This window comes from Xenopus laevis, chromosome 2S, assembly GCF_017654675.1.
Source record: "Xenopus laevis strain J_2021 chromosome 2S, Xenopus_laevis_v10.1, whole genome shotgun sequence".
In the NCBI taxonomy this organism is placed as follows: Eukaryota; Metazoa; Chordata; class Amphibia; order Anura; family Pipidae; genus Xenopus; species Xenopus laevis.
The window spans coordinates 103,700,982-103,724,633 of NC_054374.1; the positions used below are offsets into that span (position 1 = coordinate 103,700,982).

At 38.8% G+C, this 23,652-nt stretch overlaps 1 protein-coding gene and 1 pseudogene across 1 annotated transcript; both read left to right on the forward strand.

Moving 5' to 3' along the window:
* Positions 1 to 390: 390 nt before the first annotated feature.
* Positions 391 to 11,434, forward strand: tm2d3.S (TM2 domain containing 3 S homeolog). The gene is made up of 6 exons (NM_001093243.1): positions 391 to 474; positions 5,224 to 5,316; positions 5,776 to 5,930; positions 7,589 to 7,763; positions 7,921 to 7,996; positions 10,254 to 11,434. Exons 1-6 carry the CDS (start codon positions 396 to 398, stop codon positions 10,417 to 10,419), a joined length of 744 nt encoding a protein of 247 aa, NP_001086712.1. The 5' UTR covers positions 391 to 395; the 3' UTR covers positions 10,420 to 11,434.
* A 6,052-nt stretch (positions 11,435 to 17,486) lies between these two features.
* LOC108708960 lies at positions 17,487 to 23,329 on the forward strand (annotated as a pseudogene).
* Positions 23,330 to 23,652: the final 323 nt, after the last annotated feature.

Consider the following 23,652-nt stretch of genomic DNA (forward strand, 5'->3'; position numbering starts at 1 on the left):
GCATTTTAGATTAGCATTTCTAACTAATAACTAATCTAGCATTAGATTTTAAGATATAAATGATATTTCATTTTTGGACATATAAATAACTATTATAATTCCTGCCAATAGTAGTAGTAGTTTCCGGGGGCATGGTCTGGATTTAATGGGCGTGGTCACGGTACAAGGGGAAAAAAAACACAGAATCTCCACTGTAAAAGTTGATTATAAAATAAGGTTTATATTATGTATAGTATTACGGTAATTTTTAAACAAAACCAGTATTGCCGCATGAATTTATACCAAGCCAACGATACAGCATCGGCTGTCAAACAGAGGCTTGGAATATCTGGTAACGCGAGACTACGGATGCCTGTTTGTCAGAGCGCCTTTAGCCTGACAGAGTAGGAAGGAAGATGGATCTGATGATGGCTTTGAAGAGAGTCTGTCGGGTTTTGCTGTTTGTCACGCAGATGTATGTGTTCTCCGGCCGCGGTGAGTGGTTTCCCTCTGTGTTGGCATAATGATTTTGCTTTGCCTTCCAAAGAGCGCTCGTAGAGTCATAGTAAGTTATAGGCACACAGTTACCTTTCTGTATTGGCTAGGTCGGTATTTAATTACAGTACAGGAGAGGGGTGTTAGCTGGGGGATGAAGTGAGAATTGTCAATTCTTGTACAGCCAGTATTTGGTTATGTATAGTCTTATTCATTTATAATACCTTCAAGCTCATCCATAATTAAATACTCGGCTTTGTTTAGTGAACTATGCTTTACAAATAGTATGTGTTTTAGTATTGGCTAATCAAATCTAATTCAGTAATACTGGCAACACCAAAGAGTGTTTTTTCAACTCCTGTATGCATTTAAAAAACTCCTCCGATCCCTGTACCTACTCAGAGGTGAACAGCAGGGTTGACATCCATATTTATCTATTTAACTTGTGGATTCTGCCTCCCTGATTGCAATTGCACAACACAGGAGCACTGTGTAATCCAGCACCTTGTGCTCCATGTAAACCATGCACTTTGTGTCAAATGAACAGACATGGCAGCCGCCAACCACATTTTGCGGCCGTAGGGTTTAGTTTCCCTTGGTGTGAAAATAAAGACTATTCTCTTTAACAGAGTGCTGCTCAGAGGTGGAACTACAGAGGAAGCAGACCCTGTGGCTGCAGGGAGGCCCAGGAGGTATAGGGGTCCCATGACGCCCAAATTCATATCCGATTTCAATAAATATTGTTAAAACAGGTCAACCTCTAGACATTTTGGGGGCCTGAAAAATAATTTGCTGTGGGGCCCAGTAATGTCCAGTTACACCACTGGAGCTGCTCATTACCATTTTGGCTGTAGGGATTAGCGCAGTTGGAGCATTACGGTTTTGGGGTGAAAAGAGTGGTTAACACTGAAAAAGGAGGGGTTTGCCATCCTTTATAGGGGCAAACAAATGAGTTCAGTGAATAGGGTTTGCAATTGCATACTGTTTTAAGCACCAAAAAAATCTATGCTTGGTTCTTGCAAATTATAGGGGACCCGTCACCCAAACAAATTATTCAAAATCCTATTTTATCACATTAGTCAAGCAAAATAAACTTTAATTACACTGTTTAAATGATTTGAATCTTGTTTCCTTCAGTCTGGGAATTCAAAATGATAGCAAGCAGGCAGCAGCCATTTTGTGGACACTGCTTTTAAGGAAAACCTTGCATCATCTCAGAATCTTGTCTGTGCACCAGAATGTGGGACCTGATGTCCATCCCCATGTCCTGGCTACACAATTAAATTGTAAAGAGAACGGCGGAATGTGGGGAGAGCAGTGACATGTAGGAAGTGCTGAATGGAAAGTGAAAGTAATTGTCTGCCCCGCCTCTATGCCCATGGCATAGAGGAGGGGCAGACAATATTTGATTGACATCTGAGATTTTTAAATGAGCTTACAGCAGCTATGAATGCTTTAATAAAAAATAGAAATTAGATTTCATGTTTAATTTGAAAAGGACTTTTATTATACAGATTTTTGTGTCTGGGTGACAGGTCCACTTTAGATTATTAGATTACCAGTGCACTGATTATTCCTCTGCATTTTGGACTTCTGCTTCTCTCTAAAACAAAACAGTTACAACAGAGGGTGAAGGAAGGGGGTTGTTTATATTAGGCATATTATTTCTACTTAGATTATTTAAGACAATTAATGGTAAGATAAAGTGTAATAGCAAAAATATGCTTTGGCTTAAAATAAAGAAAAATAAATGAAATATGCAGTTTTAATAGTTAAAGAATAGACAGAATGTATTGTCAGCATAAGTTCTATTTATTTTGCTCTTGTTAAAGAAAAGTAGTGTATAAGTGTATACTGTCCCTTATAAATATAATGTACTGTTAAAATTCATTGATACAAACTGCATGCTTACTTCAGAGGCTCGAAGATGGTTTCTATAAATATGCTACTTTGTGGCCATGGGGCAGCAAACAGCACACAAGTTTACATAGTGAATAACAGATAAGCTCTTTATAGTTTAATGCTTAAGTAGTTAACCCGATAAGTAGGGGTTCAAATGTCATTTGTGTCTCTTTACAGAACTACAAGAAAATCTTTTCCATATAAAGAATAGGACATTTTTGGCAGAAAAAAACTGTAGAAAGATGCTTATTGTTCAAATACAAACTTTATATATAGAAGAAATATTTTTACTTAATGGTGTTAGTGATCCATAAAATAGCAGCTATCCCGAAACTGATTTAAATTAATAATTTATCTAAATATAATCAATGAAATATTCATATAGAATATAAAACATACCATCTTCACGTTTTTTTTTGTTTAAACAAGAGGCCCAGATTTAATGTAAAGTACTAGTCATTTTGTTAAAGTGCCTCAAATAAACCCTTATTAGTCAGATGAGGGCCAGGAAAAACTCAACTCGCACTCAACCCTAACCCAGAACATGTTCCCATTGTATGACCTGCACCCATGCTTCTTGCTCTGTTCACTACTTCTGCACGCATGTCGGGTTAAAAGACAGGGAATTTTGGGGAGCAGAGGAGGCGTGTACTTCCCGAGTCTGACCCCCACCCACAATGGTTGGGCAAATTTGAACCTCCACCCGCCCAAAAGGCAGGTAGCCCACAAGTCACCACGGGTTTCAGGTCAACCCACAATACCCCTTATTTCTTTTGGTCCTTATGAGGTAAATAATTAGGTTACCAGGGCACAGATTATCATGGATTAGCTACAATATCGGTTTACCCTGTTTAGCTCATTAAATAACATAAATTTAGAGACCTGATGGGTACCATAGCTTCTGATTTGGGGACACCACAGGTGGTAAGCCCAGAGGTCTGCCTGCTGGGGGTTGTTGACGATCTAATTCCTACCAATGCAACCAGAATTTGTTTCCGTACCCTCATGTTTTACGCCCAAAAAAACTATATTCATGCATTGGATGGGCCAAACCCTCCCAAATGCATCATTTTCGAAAAGATGATGCCCTCCCACTGATTAAACTAACTTATGAAACCAGAGGGGCAACAGATAAGTTTGAGACGTTTTGGGGGGCCTGGTGTGATCAAAATTCCATAGACTTGTAAATTCAAAGGTACAAATATCTTGACACTAAATACCGTAATGCTATTCTAATATGCTACTCTGCTGTTTAGATTTATGCGCACTGTAAAGAACACCAAACGGTGTTGTTTTTGTGTTAATCGTTGTTTATTGTTTACAAATCAATAAAACATACCTTTAAATAACACAAGCTTATTTTGTGATTAAAACAATAGGTAAAAGAAATGTTCAGCACAAGCCCTATTTTATTTATTGCACTCATGTTGAAAAAGGGGTGTATTGCCCTTTAATGCTTCTTTTGTGTCTTTTGGATGAGGTTTCCTTATTACTTATGACTATAAAACTCTGTAAACAACAAGATTTATTGCAGCATGTTTTACCGAGCAGTTATAGAAAAGCTAAAAAATCCTGAATAAAACTAGAAATAGGGTAATCGCACAAGAGATGTTTTGTTGCCTATTGTAGCCAAGAATAGTCGCCCAAAGTTGCCTCACTGAGGCAATTTTGGGCGACTATTGAAAACGCATGTGCATTAGCCCAGGCAATTTTGCGCTGTAGCCTATGTGGAAAAAACGCAGAGGCAGTTCGGGAAGATAGTCGCGCAAAAGACGTGGCGATAAATCGCCAGGCGACAAAGTCTCTCCGAATCTCCTCGTCTGGCCTTACCCTAAAATTGTGCACCAAACATATTTTGCACTCACAGGCAAAAACATTTTTCAAACTTTGATATATTAATTTAAAAACATGTGCTACTCAACAACTTTGTAGACTACTTCTCTCTTGAAGCAATTTGCAGAAGTAATAGATCAACAGGCCTAGAGGAGAAAGGATTTTTTGAAAGGAGATCTCAGCCTTAAAATAGAATATGGCTACAAATGCTATATTTTATTTACTAACATTACTGTACCATCCCAATATCTGTAATGATTCTGGCCTTCAAAGTCGTACAAAGGAGGTCTCCATTACTGGTCTTGTTAGGCTATCTTTTTCCTCCCGCTGGCACTGCACATGGTCTGTATGCCCTGGGCAGTTTTTTAGTAGTAACGTTTAGGGGAAATCTTCAAATTATTATTTGTAAGACGTGTGTTCAAATCTGTCACAGAGATGATGCTATTGGATTGATTACGAATCTGTTCTCATTTAGAGTGCACTGGTATCTATACTGCCATGTAATGTTAACCTGATGTAATGACTAATTAGCTCTGTATAGTGACATATATAGTACAGGTATGGGGTCCGTTATCCAGAAAGCTCTGAATTACGGAATAGACTCCCAATTTATACAAATAATGCAGATTTTTAAAAAATATTTCCTTTTTCTTTGTACTAATAAAACAGTACCTTGTTCAAACTAAAATATAATTAATCCTTATTGGAAGCAGAACCATCCTATTGGGTTTATTTAATATTAACATGATTTTCTAGTACACTTAAAGTATCAAGATCCAAATTATGGAAAGATCCAGGTCCTGAGCTTTCTGGATAACAGGTCCCATACTTGTATTTTGTGAGTTGGTTGCAAAAAAAGAACGTTGGGAAATACCAGGGGCAACTTTGAGGTACAGATCATTGCCTTCACTGCTATATGGGCTGACACAGGAGTAAAAATAAGGTATAGCAATGCTAGCTTAATGCTGTAAAATCTTTTTCTTTAAAATAAAGTTTTTCAAATATCTTTTTCAGGTTCCTTGAGCTTTGAGTACTCCCAGCCAGTAGCTCAACCCCTAAAAGACACTTTTCCATCTTCTACAACTGCAACAAGTATCAAAGCAACAAGTAAATATTGGTTCACTTCTTTATTTTATATCTCAGTTATAGACTGTAGTTGTATAGTTGCCAGTTACTGGAGATCATGAACTATAAAAATCTTGTTAAGAATGACTTGGTTTCATTTGATTCTTAAAAGACCAGTAACATAAATTTTGTTTTATTAAAAATTTGTTTCTTTCTAATGAAAAAAAACACCAAGACAGTTTAAACTTTTAATTCGCAAAGCTTTTATTAAGAAATGACTTAGCGATTCTCTGCATGAGCTCCTCTTCAGAAACGGCGACAGGGCGACGATCCATTGTGCGGCGCTCGATATTACCTCCCTGCCTTCTATAGGCGATAGCCAGGGAGGAGAAATCGAGCGCCACATGATGGATCAAGGCTCTCATGCAAATGTTATTGCATAATACCCTTTATAATGTACAGATTTACTTGTCAGTAAGATTTAACCCTTTATTTTTCAAGCCACAAAGATGCCAGAATATATGGAAATATGCCCAAGCAATGGACAATGCAGCAGGCTGGCTTCAGATTGTATGACCTGCGCTACAAACTACTCCTGCATTTATGGAAAGCTTGTCACATTTAACTGTACTGCTAAAAATGGGGTTGTCTGTTTTGTAAGTAATTTTTATTTTGTTACTGCTTATCAGTCCGAATAAAATCAGTGACACAATTTCTAGAAGGTTAAATTGTGTTATTTTGTTATTACTATATGTTTATATGTGATAGTACTGGATAAGAACAAGAACACTTCACTTTAGAGCTCTGGATTATTTTTTTGTATTCTTGCAGGACATTATCAATATCCTTTCTAGTCAAGGCAGGTGTAAAATACAGGGCATATGTGCATTCAATTGAAAAAAGCAGGCACAGTTGATCTATGAGTATAGACAAGTGTGTTATTATTTCGTTAGTTTTCAGATGGCATCTTGACTTAAACAGTTCACTACATAACATACTAATAGTTAACCTCCACATTTAAGACAGCTGGTTACCTTGTACAAAGGAGAGGTTGAGTCTTAATTTAGTACAGCAATAGTGTTGGTGTGGGAAATGTTTACACTTGTTTGTTTCTTGAAGATACAGTACTGTGAGCCCTAATTATTTTTCTGCTATGATCGTGTAGAGGACACATGCAGAGTTACACTTAAATGCCATATTGGAGAATAAAACATTGATTATTATTTTTAGTATAAGAGAAATGAGGAGAGCATGTTTCGGGCTTCTGTGCCCTTTATCAAATTGACACTTGATAAAGGGCACAGAAGCCCGAAACCTGTCGTGTACTGGTGGTCGGCATTAAATAAAGTAACCACAGCATTTATGCTTATTGAGTGCTCTCCTCATTTCTCTTATACTAAAAGCATACATATCAGGAAAGTGGTGACCTGTAAGAGGAAAGTTGCACTAGTATCCTGAACCGAATCGGCAGAGCGTTTTTGGACATCTTCAGTATCATTGATTATCGTTCTCAGTTTTATGATGTGTGTTAGAAGGTTCTTATGTAGACCATTTCATACGTGTGCTATTAGAATTGGTAAGCTTCTTGCTGGTTTGTTTTCTGGATGGAAAGGAATTTTAGAAGTTAAAAGAAGAGGAGAGCACTGCAAAACATAATTGTGTAAAGCTGTATATACTATAGCAAGTCTGCTTATTCAAGACTGTAAGACCCGAAAAATGTTGTGTAGCAGTCTTGAATAAACACAACCACAGCATTTTGCTACCTTGGAGTGCTCTCCTCATTTTTAAATTAACTAATGGATGTCGGGATAGTGGTATACCTGGAAGAGGATTTGATGCATATTTCATAACTTCTGAAAGTAGCCATGCTTCATGTTTCCCCACCACTTTGCAATATTGTACTTATTCTGACCCACCTCTTTCTATGCACACCCGTTTTTTTTTATAAGTGCACACAAAGAGTCTAAACTGAATTAGGAGATAGATGGCAACACGTTTTGTTCTGTAAACTTCTATCAGTTCTTATTTTGTGTGAAAATAAAGGATTTCCAGTAACTGATCCAGTGTGGTGCAGAGTTCCAGTTGCAGTTTTATGTGCTGGTGATGGAGCCAACTTACACTTGCTGATACAGATATTATTTTCTCTGGACTCATTCATTAGATCAGTTAGGCTATTGCACACAGAGCATTGGGGGGCTTTGGTTATTCTTTGAAGGGACATCCCGTAAATGTTATAGCACTAATGTGTTATTACTTATAACCTAAGTGAATATTGTATGTTTGATTAGCTTGATATGTTTATTTTTATTCACAGGATGAAAACAGCCAACGCCAGGAATATTTCACCATCAGTATGGCTTGTCAGTTTTGCTGGCAGCTTCCCCCTTCAGATTATGTGTGTAATCTTTCCAGCAGCTGCAAAACCATCTCCTGCCCCAGGCAACGCTACAACACAACTTGTACAGTTCTGGATCATGTGCATTGCTTAGGTATGAATGACAGATCTCTCTACAATTCTATGTTTACATTTAATAACTTCAGTAAACGTTGTTCCTGGTTCTAGTGTAATAACTAGAGGGCCATAGTTTGTATATCACTTGGTATTCTAGAAATCATTGGTACTTTAATACTTGTTCCTTTTTTTAGGTAATCGGACATTTCCAAAGATGCTTTATTGCAATTGGACAGGAGGATACAAGTGGTCAACTGCTCTGGCTTTAAGGTATTGTTTATTTTGGTGGACTTTGGTATTATTTTAACAAAATCAATTTTTTGTTTCTCTTGTATGTGTCTGTGAGACACAGGGACACATGGGGTAAAGCATTCACCACCAGGAGGCAGGACACTAGGGAAAGAAGCTGACTCCTCCCTATCACGCTATACCCCCGAGTACAGCTAGAGGACTTTTTTGGTGTCCTCAAGGAGACACGATGTCTACCATTCAGGTAGAGATTCTGCAGCCAGACATCTAGTTTTTGGCAACAGAATTTGTCCTGGAGTTTCTTCACTGCAGAAAATCTCTCCTGGGCCAGCTCTCTAGTGGTGGATATCTTATCACGAAAACCCAGACAAGAGCTTCCAGATGTTGCCTTGCAAATTAACCAAACTGATCAAACCACATGAGGGTCTTGGGTTTCATGGTCACATCAATGGAGGAGGTCGGTTTGGTTAATTTTGTCTTGGGTGGATGAACTCAACACACTCCTATCAGCTGTCTACATCCTGGGACTAGACAATTGTCAAGCCAACTATCTCCGTCTTCAAACAGTAGACGCAGGAGAATGGTCCCTCCACAAGGAAGTCTTTCTCACCATCACAAGTTCGTGGGGCAAGTTTCAGAATAAGGTGTCCTTTCTCGTCTGCCTCCTGGTGGTGGATGCTATAACCCATGGTCCCTGAGTCCCATAGACCGCTGAAGAGAAAATGATTAACTGTGAGGTTCACAAAATCCCCTTTTGAGGACATACCACCATAAAAAATACATTAAGCTGCTATGTGGTACAGGTATGAGACCTGTTATCCAGAATGCTTGGGACCTGAAATTTTACAGATAGTGGATCTTTCTGCAATTTTGGAAAGACATGTAAACATTAAACCCAATAGGCTAGTTTTACTTACAATAAGGATTAATTATATCTTAGTTTGTATCAAATACAAGATACTGTAATTTGGAGCTTTCTGGATAACGGATCCTATCTGTATTGGCTTTTGTTTACAACCAGACTGCAACCCTTGTTCAGGACTATAATTGCCATCTGAGAACAAGATAATGATCTTTAGGAGACTCTGGTTTTGAGAGAAATGATTGACTGTTTTTATGCATAAGTATAACCACAATTAGGCAGAGAGATAATGTCCTGTGGACATAGTAATCTGTGGCGCATATTTACCTATAAAGTTTGTATTTTATTTTTACACAAGGTATATTGTAAAATTTGGCATAAATCAATTGTATCAAAGTTTACAACAAATTATACACTTTTGTGGCCTTGGCAAAGTGTATAGGAAGAAAGCTTTGCAAGTCTAGTAAATTTGGTTGGAGTACAGTGTAGGTCTCAAAATTTTGTAAACATTTGATTTCTTATTCTGATTAACCAACTTGTCTGTCAAGTTTATACATACCCCTACTCAACATTTAGCACTGTGTTTTACAAGGCGAAAGGCTATGTAAAAAGCTGTGCAGGTAATTGTATTTTTGTATTTTTGAGCCACTTTCAATACAGATTTGTAAATATGCCCTAAAAATAATTATGGCTAAAATGCTATATTTTGCACACTGAGCTTATTGAACCAGCCTCAAGTTTCAGCTTGTCAATAGCAGCAATGATCCAGAACTTCAAACTTGTCACAGGGGGTCACCATCTTGGAAAGTGTCTGCGACACTCATATGCTCAGTGGGCTCTGAGCAGCTGTTGAGAAGCTAAACTTAGGGGTCGCCACAAATTATCAAACAGGTTGGCCTGTAATATAAGCTGATGCTACAAGGGCTGATTATTCAAGTCTGATGCTAGTTGCACTGGTTTTTGTGCTGACATATAGTAAATATCTGTATTAATTCCTAATCAGCCTTACAGTGACATCTATATTCTATGTGTACTGTATATTTTGAGTCGGTCCCTAAGCTCAGTAACTGCAGCACAGAGCATGTGCAGTGAATCAGCAGAAAAGAAGATGGGGAGCTACTGGGCATCTCCAGAGACACAAAGATCTTCCCTGCTAAAGGGCTGTGGTTGCCTTGGGCTGGTATAGTAACCCAAAATATAATGTACAATATTTCTAGCTACCTCTTTAGTTAAGCTTTAGCTCTCCTTTAAGGACAAAGCACATGGGTAATTAACCCTGACCATAAATTAGATATTTTTTTCTTTTCACAAACATTGCTGAAAATGTAAACATTTTCTAGTACTGTGTATTGTTTATACATTATATTTTGTAAACTTAAATTACTGTGTCTAATAAAAGCATTCTATTTATTATAGCATTACCCTTGGTGGCTTTGGGGCAGATCGTTTTTATTTGGGACAGTGGCGAGAAGGACTTGGAAAGCTCTTCAGTTTTGGCGGCCTAGGAATCTGGACTCTTATTGATGTCTTCTTAATCAGTGTTGGATATGTTGGTCCTGCAGATGGTTCCCTTTATATATAAATTTGTATTTGCTGCTAATAAGCATGGAATGCCACCATTCAGAACACTAGCGGTTATGGCACACAGGATTTTTTGATTGCTTAAAGTACAATTAAGGTCCCCATCCGCAGCAGTTTTCCATTCTGATGACTAAGAAACAGCTATTCCGTGGCACATGCCATTTCCACATGGATAACTGTCATCATTCCCTTGAGCCATTCCCATTTAATAGGAATACATGGCAGCCATTGTCTATTTAAAATGGCACTGGGATGCTGTCTGACATGGGCATTCTTATTGCTACGGCCCTTCCTATGGCAATCGAAAACTTTGTGTTCCATTAACTTCTTTTTTTGTTCTGCTTGTGTATTTTTATTGTATGGTATCTGTACTGCATCTGCCTTTTCATTAAGGTATACTAAAATGTCTCCCCCCCCCCCTTATTCACTTTATATCTTTAGGTTTGCATTATTTCAGACCTTTTTTTTCTGTGAAAAATAAGCTACTATATAATTTTACTAATTTAATAAATAGTTTAGTTGATTCGTACTTGAAACTGGTAGCCCAGAGTGATTAAGAGAGAGAGGAATTTGTCAACATTCACACGTTTCAGAACTCATAAAAATTTATTTCCAGAGAGAGAGGAATTTGTCAACATTCACACACATTAGAACTGCTAAAAAAGGTATTTCCAACCAAGCTATTTAATCAGATTCTCTAATAGTTCTTCTTTCCTTAAAGGGTGAAAAAAACATACACTAATATCCTATATTTTGCAATGAAAATATTAAGAAGTTGAATGACATTGTTTCATGTCTGGATTCTGATGTATTTTTATTTGATGCCTCCACTATTAACCTCTTCTTCTGCATACCCCGTAAACCTGAAGTATTTGAAAATCCTTGGAGGATACAAAGAATGCATGGGTTAGCTATTGAAGCATGCTGTTGCATAATTTGGGGGATGTCTTGGCATTATTTATTGCACTGGGATTTGGAAGTATTCACAGCTGCAAGGGGGTTGCTCTTGTATTAAAGAAAAAAAAAAAGACCTCAAAATTGTTTCATAATAGGAATTCCACTGTACTGTATAAGTGCAACTAGCAAAAGAAGAAAATGTTTGGTGTGCCTTTTAAGGGATCCTATCCCCAAAAATATATTGGCGTACACTTAGGCTGGTGGGATATTAGTTGCCAAGCAATAAATCTTCACTGCTGTGGGCGACTAATCTCCCCTAAATGCCTTCCCACCGGAAGGAATGTGAATCACCGGTGGGATGGCATTTGCGTCGCTTTGTTTTCCAAAATCGCCCGAAGTTTCCTTGTGAGGCAACTTCAGAAAGCGGGGCAACGCGAATGCCATCCCATCAGCCTCAGGGTGGTCTTCTAAGCACTTTTGCAATTTACATTCATTTATACTGTTAATAGCAGACGTTCAGCGCAACAGCTTCTTGAAAATTGACGAAGTGTCAGAAACCCTAATTGTCTAGGCAGTTTCTATGCACTTCCTGTTCATTTAACCCTCAGATTCTTGACTCAAAGGGCAAGGCCAGACGTGGCGTTTTTGCGGCGTTTTTACGTTGCGTTTTTAAAAATGAACAGCCATGCGTAAATACGCATAAACTGCACTATAACTGAAACGATGGAAAACGCACTATGGCAATTCACACAGGGCACTTGCAAGCTGAAATCCGCCACAGGACGCCAGTATTGGCATTTTTTAGCAGAAACGCCAACATGTCAAGAAACTACCAAATCAATAAACTCTATGGGATCTGCACGTTTGAAACCACACTGTACGTAAATACGCAGCATATTTTAAATATGGCGTCCAAATTCAATGAGAAGTGCATGTTGGGAAAATAATCGTATGTGCTGAAAAACGCATGAAAAACGCATGTTGACAGTCGCGTGTGGTTTCAGTAGCGTATTTACGCCTGGCTGTTCTTTTTGAAAAACGCAACGTAAAAACGCCACGTCTGGCCTTACCCTTAGATAAAAGCCTGGTACTAGCAGTCTAAAAATACTCAGGAACTGCTAAAAATAAAAATATTTATGTAAATTGCAATTGTGCTCATTGAAGCACACGGAGTACGTTTATATCAATACATTTCTGGGGTTTAGACTCCCCCTTTCAGCACCAAAGGACTAGACAGATTCTACAGCGCTGGCAGTCAGTCAGGTATATGACAATTAGTGCTGTAGATTTTACAGTCTGCAGCAAACAAGCATCTAATCCTCTGCTTTAATTTTTCTTTCCACTTGTCAAATAGAATTAATAAAAGATAAAATATTTATTTCCATTTTGCTTTGTTTTGTTTGCTTTTTTTATGAAAATTGTACTGTCGGGTACATCTAGCAGTTCTCTATTCAGCATGGGGGGGCCGTTTATGATAACTGGGTGCTTTGATAAGTGCAGCTCTCAAATTCTCCTTTATGTACTTGTACAGTATTGCTTGCAAAGTGCACTCACTTGTCAGATTGTGACTTGGGGTTGTGGCAGTCATTGTTGTGAATTGCAGGTAACAAAAGGGCTGGAATAGCCCCAAGTGTTATTAACCTAAGACTGTTGAAAACATTTCATAAAACACTCATATAGCAGTCATGGGCAGAACTCAAAAAAAACCTGACACTGTATTTCCCATAGAAGAAAGGCCATCCCCAAGTGGCACATAATCAGCCACCAGCAAGAATTCACTATTGACAAAGGCTTGCACTTGGAAGCATCATATGCAAAGAATGAATACTATGTATTTGGTGAGTTTTTTTCAAAATCGGGACATTAATTCTAAAATGTTATTACTGTTGTGTATAGACCTGTGTAATATTTCAACAAAGGGATTAAGCACCACGTTAAATATCAGAAATTCATTGTTAAAGGAAGATATGAACTGTTGTTCAAACTACTTCATATTTTTACTTGACTTTCAATCTGATGTAATCTTAATGGATACTTCAAAAGACTGTGTACAACTGAATGGTATTGCCAATCTTTACTCAAGTACCAGACTTCTTAATTGGGTCATTTAAGCCCTTTGCATTCCTCTGGAAATATTTTACATGTTTTTTTATTCTATCTTACATAAAATATTTTATTATCTAAAAATAGTGCAAAGGGTACTAAACAACAAAATACAATTCTTATGTTTAGTAGAACTAAGGGAAACTCAAGAGATGTTTTTATAGTTAATGTAAGTAATAAGTTGTTGGCAAACATAAACTTTCACAGGTTTTATTATATGCCTAACTTTGCAGGGCATTACTAATTGCTGCTGTTTGGACCATATAAAGTTACTTTTTTATTTGTCTTACAGCAGACAAAGGGTTCACCAGCCCTTTAAGGTCCAAAAAACAATATTTGGGAGATGATCTAGTGGTTTGTTTTCCTCTTCTAAAATACTGGTCAGCCAGTCTGTGCGCAAAACATGTGCATCTGCTGCTAGCAAAAAGCAAAGGTTATGAATAGGCTATTATATTGAGATTATATTACACGTTTACTCTTATTCATACAGGATTTGAGTTGTTTTGTTGAGAAGTAGCATTAAATTGAAAATTGCAGCAGCAGCACCCTCTATTAAACTTGGCAAACAGTTGGTAGGTATCTAAAGTACTGGATTGCCTTATCCACATGAATTGCTATGGTGCTTTACTTTATAAATCAAAAGCTCCATATGTGATTAACCTTCACATAAATGTTAATTATATGGTGACAGCATACAATGCAATGAAAACTTTATATAATTCACATACTGACAATATTCAAAGTTAAATGCAAATATTATATTTTTTTATTATGTTTTTGCATATGAAAGACAATGTAATTCTACGCAAATTTGCAGTATACATTCGTTATACATGTTATTGTTTTTTAATGTTATTTGCAATATATTGCTGTTGAAAGCAGTGTTAATGTATAGTATTCTGTTCTCTTGTCTGGGTTCTAAAACAATGCAGCAGTAGTCAGATCTTCTCCAGATCTGTTCATGAGGCAGCTTGCATAGTTACATAGTTAAATTGGGTTGAAAAAAGACCAAGTCCATCAAGTTAAACCCCAAATGAAACCCATCATCCATACATACACACTCCATACCTTCACATAAATTATATATACCCACATCTATACTAACTATAGAATTTAGTATCACAATAGCCTTCGATATCATGACTTTCCAAGAAATCACCCAAGCAACTCTTAAAAGCATTAACAACCTCACTGTGAAGAACCACCTACGTTGCTTCAAATGAAAGTTCTATTCTGAAGGGGTGGCCTCTGGTACGGTGATCCTCTTTATGGGTAAAAAGGTGCCCTGCTATTTGTCTATAATGTCCTCTAATGTACTTGTAAAGTGTAATCATGTCCCCTCGCAAGCGCCTTTTTTCCAGAGAAAACAACCCCAACCTTGACAGTCTACCCTCATGATTTAAGTCTTCTGTCCCTCTAACCAATTTAGTTGCACATCTCTGCACTCTCTCCAGCTCATTTATATCCCTCTTAAGGACTGGAGTCCAAAACTGAACTGCATACTCCAGATGAGGCCTTACCAGGGACCTATAAAGAGGCATAATTATGTTTCATCCCTGGAGTTAATGCCCTTTTTTATGCAAGACAGGACTTTATTTGCTTTAGTAGTTACAGAATGACACTGCCCAGAATTAGACAACTTGTTATCTACAAAAACCCCTAGATCCTTCTCATTAAAGTAAAATCACATTTTTACTTTCTTTAATGAAAAAGAAACCTATCTCCAATATACTTTAATTAAAAAATGTGTACCGTTTTTATAAGAAACCTGACTGTATGCAGTGAAATTCTCCCTTCATTTACTGCTGTGGATAGGAATTGTCAGACGGTCCCTAACTGCTGAGCAGGGAAACAATCATACTTATAAACAGCAGGGGGAGCCCCCACCTTACTTCCCAGCCATGCAGAACTCAAGCAGCTTTGTTTATGACGATCCCTAAGCAGCCCAGACCACACTGAGCATGTGCAGGGTCAGGGTCAGGCAAAGATATTTAACAAAGTTACAAGAAGACAGCCCCCTGTGGCCAACTTTGAAAGCATAAATCATTTGTTTGATTAGGCTTGTGGTGCAGTAAGTTTATGTTTAGTATACAAAATACAGCATTTCTAGCCATATTCTATTTTAGACTTTCCTTGTCCTTTAAGGAAACTCCCAACAAACTGCCATTTAGTGTATAACTTGCATTTATATTATTTTTGCCAAAGTGCATAACCTTGCATTTATCAACATTGAACCTCATTTTCCAGTTTGCTGCCCAGTTTCCCACCTTAGACAAATCACTCTGCAAAGTGGCAGCATCCTGCATGGAACCTATAGTTCTGCACAATTTAGTATCATCTGCAAAAATAGAAACAGTACTTTCAATGCCCATCTCCAGGTCATTAATAAACAAGTTGAAAAGCAAGGGACCTAGTACAGAGCCCTGCGGTACTCCACTAACACTGGTGCAATTAGAAAATGTTCCTTTTACCACCACTCTTTGTAGTCTACATTGCAACATTGTTTCAGGCATTAGAGGCATAAGTTCAGAGAATACAACCAGCCAGACAGAACCTTCTTTTAATAGCAATTACATTTACAACCATTAAAAGTGTATAACCAATATACATTTTTTTTTTAGAAAAACTTCAACCAACCCAACATAACTTGTTGTTTAGATGCCCATATGCTGTGCCATGCTTTCAGAGCTCTGGCAAAGTGTTAGGCCTGAACAGTGGTCAGTATGATGCTCGTGCGCTTCATGGCTCTGACAAGATAGCACGGGTCTGTCACAGCCATTACAATTGTCACTGCCACCTGAGCTGAGGCCCACGATTTCATTCCCGCGGCTTTCCAGGCTCACGTGGAACAGTGGCGTCACGAATGACATCGCGACGGGCTAAGGTCTGTGAGACAGGAAGAATACGCTTGTTCCTGTCACCCAGCAGCCACACAGAAGCAAGGAGACAAGCAGTGAACGTTTATCGATAGAGGTAGGCAGCAGCATGAAAGGGTGATGCGTCTGGGTCTACGGAACGCATTTTAGGACATCCTGCAGCGAATGCGTTCCGTATGGGTCGGAGCGTCTGTAAACGGCCATTTCCACTCCTGCGAATGTATTTGGCTTTAATGTGTTTGTACGTACAGCTTCCCAGCGTCACGCCGCAGTTTCTGTATCCAGAGCCTTATTTCTGGGCTCATGCATTTGCCGTACATTTGTAGTTCTGCAGTACCATAATTCCACCAATTACCGGTAGTTGTCGCTTTTTGCTGTGTATCAAGTGCGGGTTCGGGGGTGGCTTTTCATTCACTATCAATATTTTTTTAGGCATATTTGTCTATACAAGGTCTGTTACTAAGGCCCTGCCCCTGGGATCGAGCTGGAACACAATGCACTGCAGCTCACTCATGTTATTCATAGAAACATCATGGTTATTACTAAAGAGCTGCACCTGAGTGTTCACTCGTTGCCTGGATACCAGCGTTGTCTCCCAGCATGCCTTTGAAATTTCCTGTCCTTTGCATGGCAGTGGGCCAATAAGGGTTAATCCCCCGCCGGAAGGCGGCACAGGAAGTACAATAAAAGTCCATCCGGGTCCCCCCGCGCCCATCTCAATTTTCCTGTCGAAGATACCCCCCATACCAGAGGTGCTACTCTCTCCCTCTGAAGCGCCTGGGACCGAGGTTCTTACCTTGTGTGTGTTCCAGGGGAAGCCGGCGGGCTTCTGGCCTTTGTTGCCGATGGTGCAATCAGCCGCAATGCTGCCTTAACGGAGGTAGCGCATGCGCGATAAGACGCCAGCGCCCATCTCTCTAATGGCGCCTACGTTTTCACGCTGCGAATTTACGCACGCGCCTTTTCGCGCCGGTTTAAAAGGACGAGCGCATCACAGGTTAGTTCCTCTTATGATTTCAAACTGGCTGGTGTTCATTTCTGGCAAGACAAGACTGAGGAATCTGTGTGCACCTGTATTCTCGATTGATCCCAGGTGTAAGTTACATGGAGGTTTTAAACGCTGGAGCCTTATTCTTTGGAATATCTTTTTAATTACTTGACAATGTTATTTATTTCCTCCAGACTGTCAATTATGAGCTGCAGACGCTCAGGCTCCAGGGGGTAAGGCACTAAGAGAGTTTTTTCCATCGTGATTGATACAAACTACAAGCAGCGGTGAGTAATTATAATACCTTATTTTCCAGGAGTCCCCCATTAAGAGAGGAATCTCAAAGAAGGAAGACTCCCAGAACTGATTGTATTGCATGCGGAGAAGCAGCAATTCTAGGCAAAAGGCTCTGTGAGAAGTGTCTGCAGGAAGTGGCTGGGCCCTCCTCTGATCAACTAGAAGTCTAGCCGTAAAGCATTGCCACATGTGCTCATTCTAAAGGGAAAATGCTGCCAGATTTGTGAACTTTAGCATTTATAGCTAAACTACACCCAAGCTTGTGTCTGATGGTGTTGGATCAACAGAACATGTCACATTGGGTCAGAATATAATTGCGCTGCAACTAAAATCTGTTGCATAACCCGCATTGAGGATTTGGCATCTGATGCAACACGCCTGTTGGATGGTAATGCTACATCTTCATCTGACAAAATCTGATGTGGGTCAGATAAATCTGATCAAAATCTCCCATGTAGTTTAGCCATTAAGGATGATGACAAATGAGGAAACGAGTTGCCCAGCGGTTAATGGTCTCTAGTGTGGTGATTTCCAAATGCTTTCCTAGCTGCTAAACCTATCAATCGCCTCTGGGCAAACATACACGGCTGCTTTCCAAAGTAGCCTTTAGTTTTCTCACAAGGAAACTTTGGGCAACTTTGCGCCACATGTTTCCCCAGTGGCGATTTGTGTGTTATCTCCAAATGCTTCCCCAGAGGCTAAGTCGCCCACTCTAGAAGAGATAATTCTCCTTGTCTTATCATCAGACTAAGGCAGTGATCCCCAACCAGTAGCTCGCGAGCAACATGTTGCTCTCCAGCCCCTTGGATGTTGCTCTCTGTGTCCTCAAAGCAGAATTTTTATTTTTGAATTCCAGGCTTGGAAGCAAGTTTTAATTGCATAAAAACTAAGTATAGTACCAAGTAGAGCCTCTTGTAGGCTGCCAGTCCACATAGTGGCAACCAAAGAGCCAATCACAGCCCTTATTTGGCACCCCAAGGGACTATTTTATGCTTGTGTTGCTCTCCAACTCTTTTTACATTTGAATGTGGCTCACGGGTAAAAAAAAGGTTGGGGACCCCTGGACTAAGGTATGAGTAAGCACTGAAAATATCACTGGTTCATTTGTAAATCTCAGTTCTATATTATGCCCCTCCACTGCCCTTATTTTTATGCCCTTACAGGTAACTCTTCTCTGCTCTTGTTGCTCTTGTCTCCTTATGTAGGATCACACTTCAGTTGAGTAAGGGTGCTTGCTTGCAAAACCGTTGAAAAGTACCTGTGGGTTCCTGCAAGGCGGATTTACATAGTGGGCGCCCCTAGGCCCACTATCGTTCGTCGCCCCTGTTCCCTCCAGGGGGACAGGAGCAATGGCGATTGGTGCAAGGGAAATTTAATTAATAAAAATATTGTATCTCAAGCGCATCCCCAGTATTTTTGAACCAATGTGGGTGTGATTGGGCAGCATGCCGCCCCCCTAAATTCCTGCCGCCCTAGGCCCGGGCCTAAGTGGCCCATGCCAGCGCTACGCTACCAGCACCGGGAGGGAGCTCCTGGTGCGAGCAGCCATGTCCGGTCACTCGCATGCTTAATGCGCATTATTTTGGTAGTGTAGCGCTGGCGTGGGGCATTTTGTTTAAAAAAAAAAAAAAACTACTGTTATCCCCAACCAGAATGCGGGCTCTATTAGCCCGCACCTTTGGTTGGGGATAACATTTTTACCCAACAGGTGCCCTTTAAACAGATTCTGGTTTCCAGTAATCGCTGCTTGTTTGCCCCTCCCTTTATTTTTCTGATTTGATTGTATTCAGTATTTAGAGAAGCTGCAAAAGTTGTCCATACTGTACTATGTGTAATTTGAAGTACTAAGCAATCCTTTTTGGAAACACCCACACTGGACTTTTACAATCTGATACGAGGCACAATTTTGTACATGCAAGCTAATGTCTCTGTGTGCACCACATTTTATTTTGTGAATTGTAAAACATGCATGCTCGTAAAGCTTAGCAAGAAAAACAGTGATACGATCTATCCAATTCTTTTAGCAGTTTTCTATTGTCCCTGAAAGAGCAGTTAACCTTGACTACTTTACTTCTATTATAAAGTTGACACGCAGTATTCCATACTTTTTGTCTGATGACAAAACTACAGAAGTTAAATTTGTTAAAGGATAAATTGCCACAAATCAAAAGGTATCTTTAAACAGAATCAAAAAGCAATATGAGGTTTTCTTTTGTCAGTTGTTAACCCCTAGAAGTGGTGGAGTTGGCTTTACAAAGTGTTCTTAGTAACTGCTGCCTTGCTTGCATGTTCACTGGAATCTGGAATAAAAATTGCCATTGAAGGTTTTATGGGAGCTACTACATTAAAAACCGATAAAAGGTCTTGCAGTATTAAAAATATGCCATGGTACTTAAAGGAGTAGCAAACCCTAAAATTGAATATGGCTGAAATTGCAATATTATATATACTGCACTTATTGCACCAGCCTAAAGTTTCAGCATATCAATAGCAGCAATGATCCAGGACTTCAAACTTGTCACAGGGGGTCACCATCTTGGAAAATGTCTCACATAGTGATCTCTGAGCAGCTGTTGAGAAGCTAAGTTTAGGGGTTGTCACATATTATCCAGCAGAAAATAAGGTTGGCTTGTAATATAAGCTGATGCTACAGGGCTGATTATTAAATTCTGATGCTAGTTGCACTGGTTTCTGTGCTGCCAATTGTTAGTTATCTATCTTAATTACCAATTAGCCTTATATTGTGACACTTATAGTCTATCTGTACTTTATAGTGTGAGTCGCTCCCTAAGCTCAGTAAGTGACAGCATCACAGAGCATGTGCAGCCGAAAATAAGATGAGAAGCTGCAGGGGCATCATTGGGATGCACAGATCTTCCCTGCTAAAGGGCTGTGGTTGCCTTGGGCTGGTACAGAAGCCCAAAACATAATGTACAATATTTCTAGCCTACTTTTTTAGTAAGGCTTTAGTTCTCCTTTAAATAAAACAAACAGGATTGTGCCTTTTCATTTTCACAAGTCATTTTAACCTCATTATTATTTATTCCTCTCTGTTTGTGAGCAGATGTAAAATTCTGGACAAACATTTGGCAGTGGTTGCAAAAAAGCACATCGAGACCAAGTTTCTCAAGTTGAATGTGGAGTAAGCACCTTTCCTGTGTGAGAGACTGCGCATAAAAGTCATTCCTACGCTGGCACTCGTAAAAGATGGCAAGACTAAAGATTACATTGTCGGCTTCGCAGATCTGGGAAACACAGATGAATTTACCACAGAGACATTAGAGTGGAGACTTGGTTGTGCTGAAATTATAAACTACAGGTAAAGTAAGACTGCTATAGTATGGCTATACTTGGATAGAAAAGAATAACTGCATGTAACATTTTGAGGTAGTTTATCTGCACCATAGTGGTACCATGCCCATACATGGCCAGGTTTAGTCAGGCAGTTTAGCTGATTTCTGATTATAACGCCCTTATCTGACTGAAAATGTTTGTTGTTAATAATGAAGCAAGTGAAGAGGAACCACAACTCCTTAGTTCTGATCATTGAATCAATCAAACTGTAGAAAAATGGTCAAATACTTGTATACTGAAATAGGACATGGTAAAGCTGAGCACACTCTTCACTTTCCTTTCTTAAGGTGGCCTGGTGCACAGTGCATGAGGGTACAGCAACCCCCAAAAGATCAATAGTATATAGAAATACACAGGCACTCGAGGCAGTTGAAATGCAGGGTTACCGATTGCTGTTTATTTCGTGCGAATGTGCAACGTTTGCAACTGGAGTTATTTGCACTTTCAGTGTATGTAAATGTAGTGAAACCAGAATACAGTTTTTCTTAAGCTCTAAATTTAAATCTGTGGTTTGTTTGATCATTAACATCATTTTAATTCTTGAGTGTCCTAGTTCCTGCATTCAGAATGAGTATAAAATGCTCTGTGTTCATGGACTAGAAATGTCCATTAAATACAAAGTAATTTTTCTGGAATTTCTCTGGAAATGTGTGATGCACTTACTGCCACTTGCCAGTTGCCACTGTTCTGATTCTCCTTCAGAGTCTTTACATTTCTTTGGCAACAGAGCAAGAATTCCCATGTGCCAGGCATACATAATATCCAGTCATTTAGTCACCTTGCATAATTTGCATATCTTTACCTGATGTAGCCATTAACATGCTGCACAAGTTCTCACATGGTACAGCACTATTACTTACATAAAACAAGATCAATTTAACTTTTGGATTTTAAATATTCTTGTTGCCTGTAATGTTCAGCAAAAACCTGAGAATTGCGATGTCCATGGGAATAGCCAATAGCCCCTTAAATTCTGTTTAACAAGATACTTATGGATTCCTTACTAAACTAAGCGTATAGACAATAGGTGTTGCTGTGTTGTGTTTCCTGGTGGTTTGTTTATGCTAGGTTCTTGCAGAATCAACTGTCATTGAAATCTTCTTGTTCATTAGTATCTAGCCAAAGACCAAATTTCCATGCTTTCATATAAGCAAAAACGATGTTTTCCCAGGTGTTAACCCATAGCAACCAATCAGCAGGTAAAATTCACTTGTCTACTTTTTTAAAGCAAATATCATATTGGTTGCTATAGGTTACTGAACCTGGGCAAATGTAGTGCTTTTTATTACACATAAGGTTAAAGATTTAACGAAATAAATCAAGAATCTGGCCAAAACCCAGAACATTTGACAGGTTTTAGGTATGACCAAACCATGGAATTATTTCATCACATTCTATATTTGTGATTTTATATTAAAACTATATATTTTCATATTTGTTCTAGTGGGAATCTAATGGAGCCACCTTTTCAAAACCAGAAGAAATATGGCACACATTTTACAAAGCTGGAAAAGAAAACTATAAGAGGAACAAAGTATGATTCAGATTCCGATGATGATTAGATTTGTGAATAGTTGTTTAAGCACTTATTTGTACGTGGGAGTCTTAGGTTACCTCTTAGGCCTGGTTTACAGGGGTGAGACATCCCATGTGAATAAAGTTGCACTTATTCCTCTCCACTAGTTGTCATTACTCCGCTATTAATAGCTATGACTGTTGCCCAGATTTTCTTAGGACCAGAAATTAGCACAGGAAAAGAGCAAGCTAAAAAGATATAATGTTCAAAAAATTACTTCTAGATTGTTTTTCTCATAAACGCCAGAATTTGCCATAGGAAATAATCTCACCTGCCTGTGTGATCAGTCACACAATGTTAGTTATGTGTAAACCAGGCCTAACAAGTGCAGTGTTTTAGATAACTGTCACAGGATTAGAATGGTATGTTAATTGTACACTTCTTTCTTTAGTAAAGCTGTTCATCAATCATTATCATGTTTATATTCTGAGAACTATAAACATCTATGCTTTTTGTAAAGAAAAAATTTATACAAGTATCTCGGATATTTGTATGACCACTAAACTGAAATGGGAAGACTTGGAAGATTGTGGGGTTTTTTCCATTTCATATGCATAAAATATTTTTTGAAACATTTACATGAGCAGCTTGGGCCACACTTTATGTACCGTGCTGTTGGTGCACCATCTTTGTAACAAAATTGATGAATCAGAAAAAAAAAAAGAAGCAAAGATTAAAAAAAATGATGGAATGATGGAAAAGGAATTATTACAGTTCACTGAGTCTTATTTAAATCTGTTACTTCATTGTTAGCAATATCCATTTTCATATTAATATATCTTAATGTCTGGACAGATCTGAAATAAATTTTGAAACTCTTGCATCAAACTATCATTTGTCTCGTAAGGAAAACTGTCTGCTTCTGTGTTGCGTGTCTCTAAGATAAAGTCTAGTCTCACACTGGGGCATAAATCAGAAGGCTGTTGCCTCTATTTCAACAGGTTGTTCAACCCCTGTGTGGCACTAGCCTAAGACTGGCTGCAACACTGCTTCTGAGCTATAGGTTGGATTTCTCTTCATTAACCTTTCTATCAAAAATCGTCAGGGCAGGTTCAACAAATACTCCCTGCCCATGTACCAAATTAGCAACTTTATTCCAGACTTTTTGCATTTGAGACAGTTGCCATGGCTCTATAGGGATTG

Excerpts from the sequence above, each read along its gene's own strand:
- tm2d3.S (NM_001093243.1), top strand. The coding sequence starts at position 396 with ATGGATCTGATGATGGCTTTGAAGAGAGTCTGTCGGGTTTTGCTGTTT. Across the intron at positions 7,764-7,920 it reads GGATCATGTGCATTGCTTAG|GTAATCGGACATTTCCAAAG; the intron begins GTATGAATGACA and ends TCCTTTTTTTAG. Across the intron at positions 7,997-10,253 it reads TCAACTGCTCTGGCTTTAAG|CATTACCCTTGGTGGCTTTG; the intron begins GTATTGTTTATT and ends TATTTATTATAG.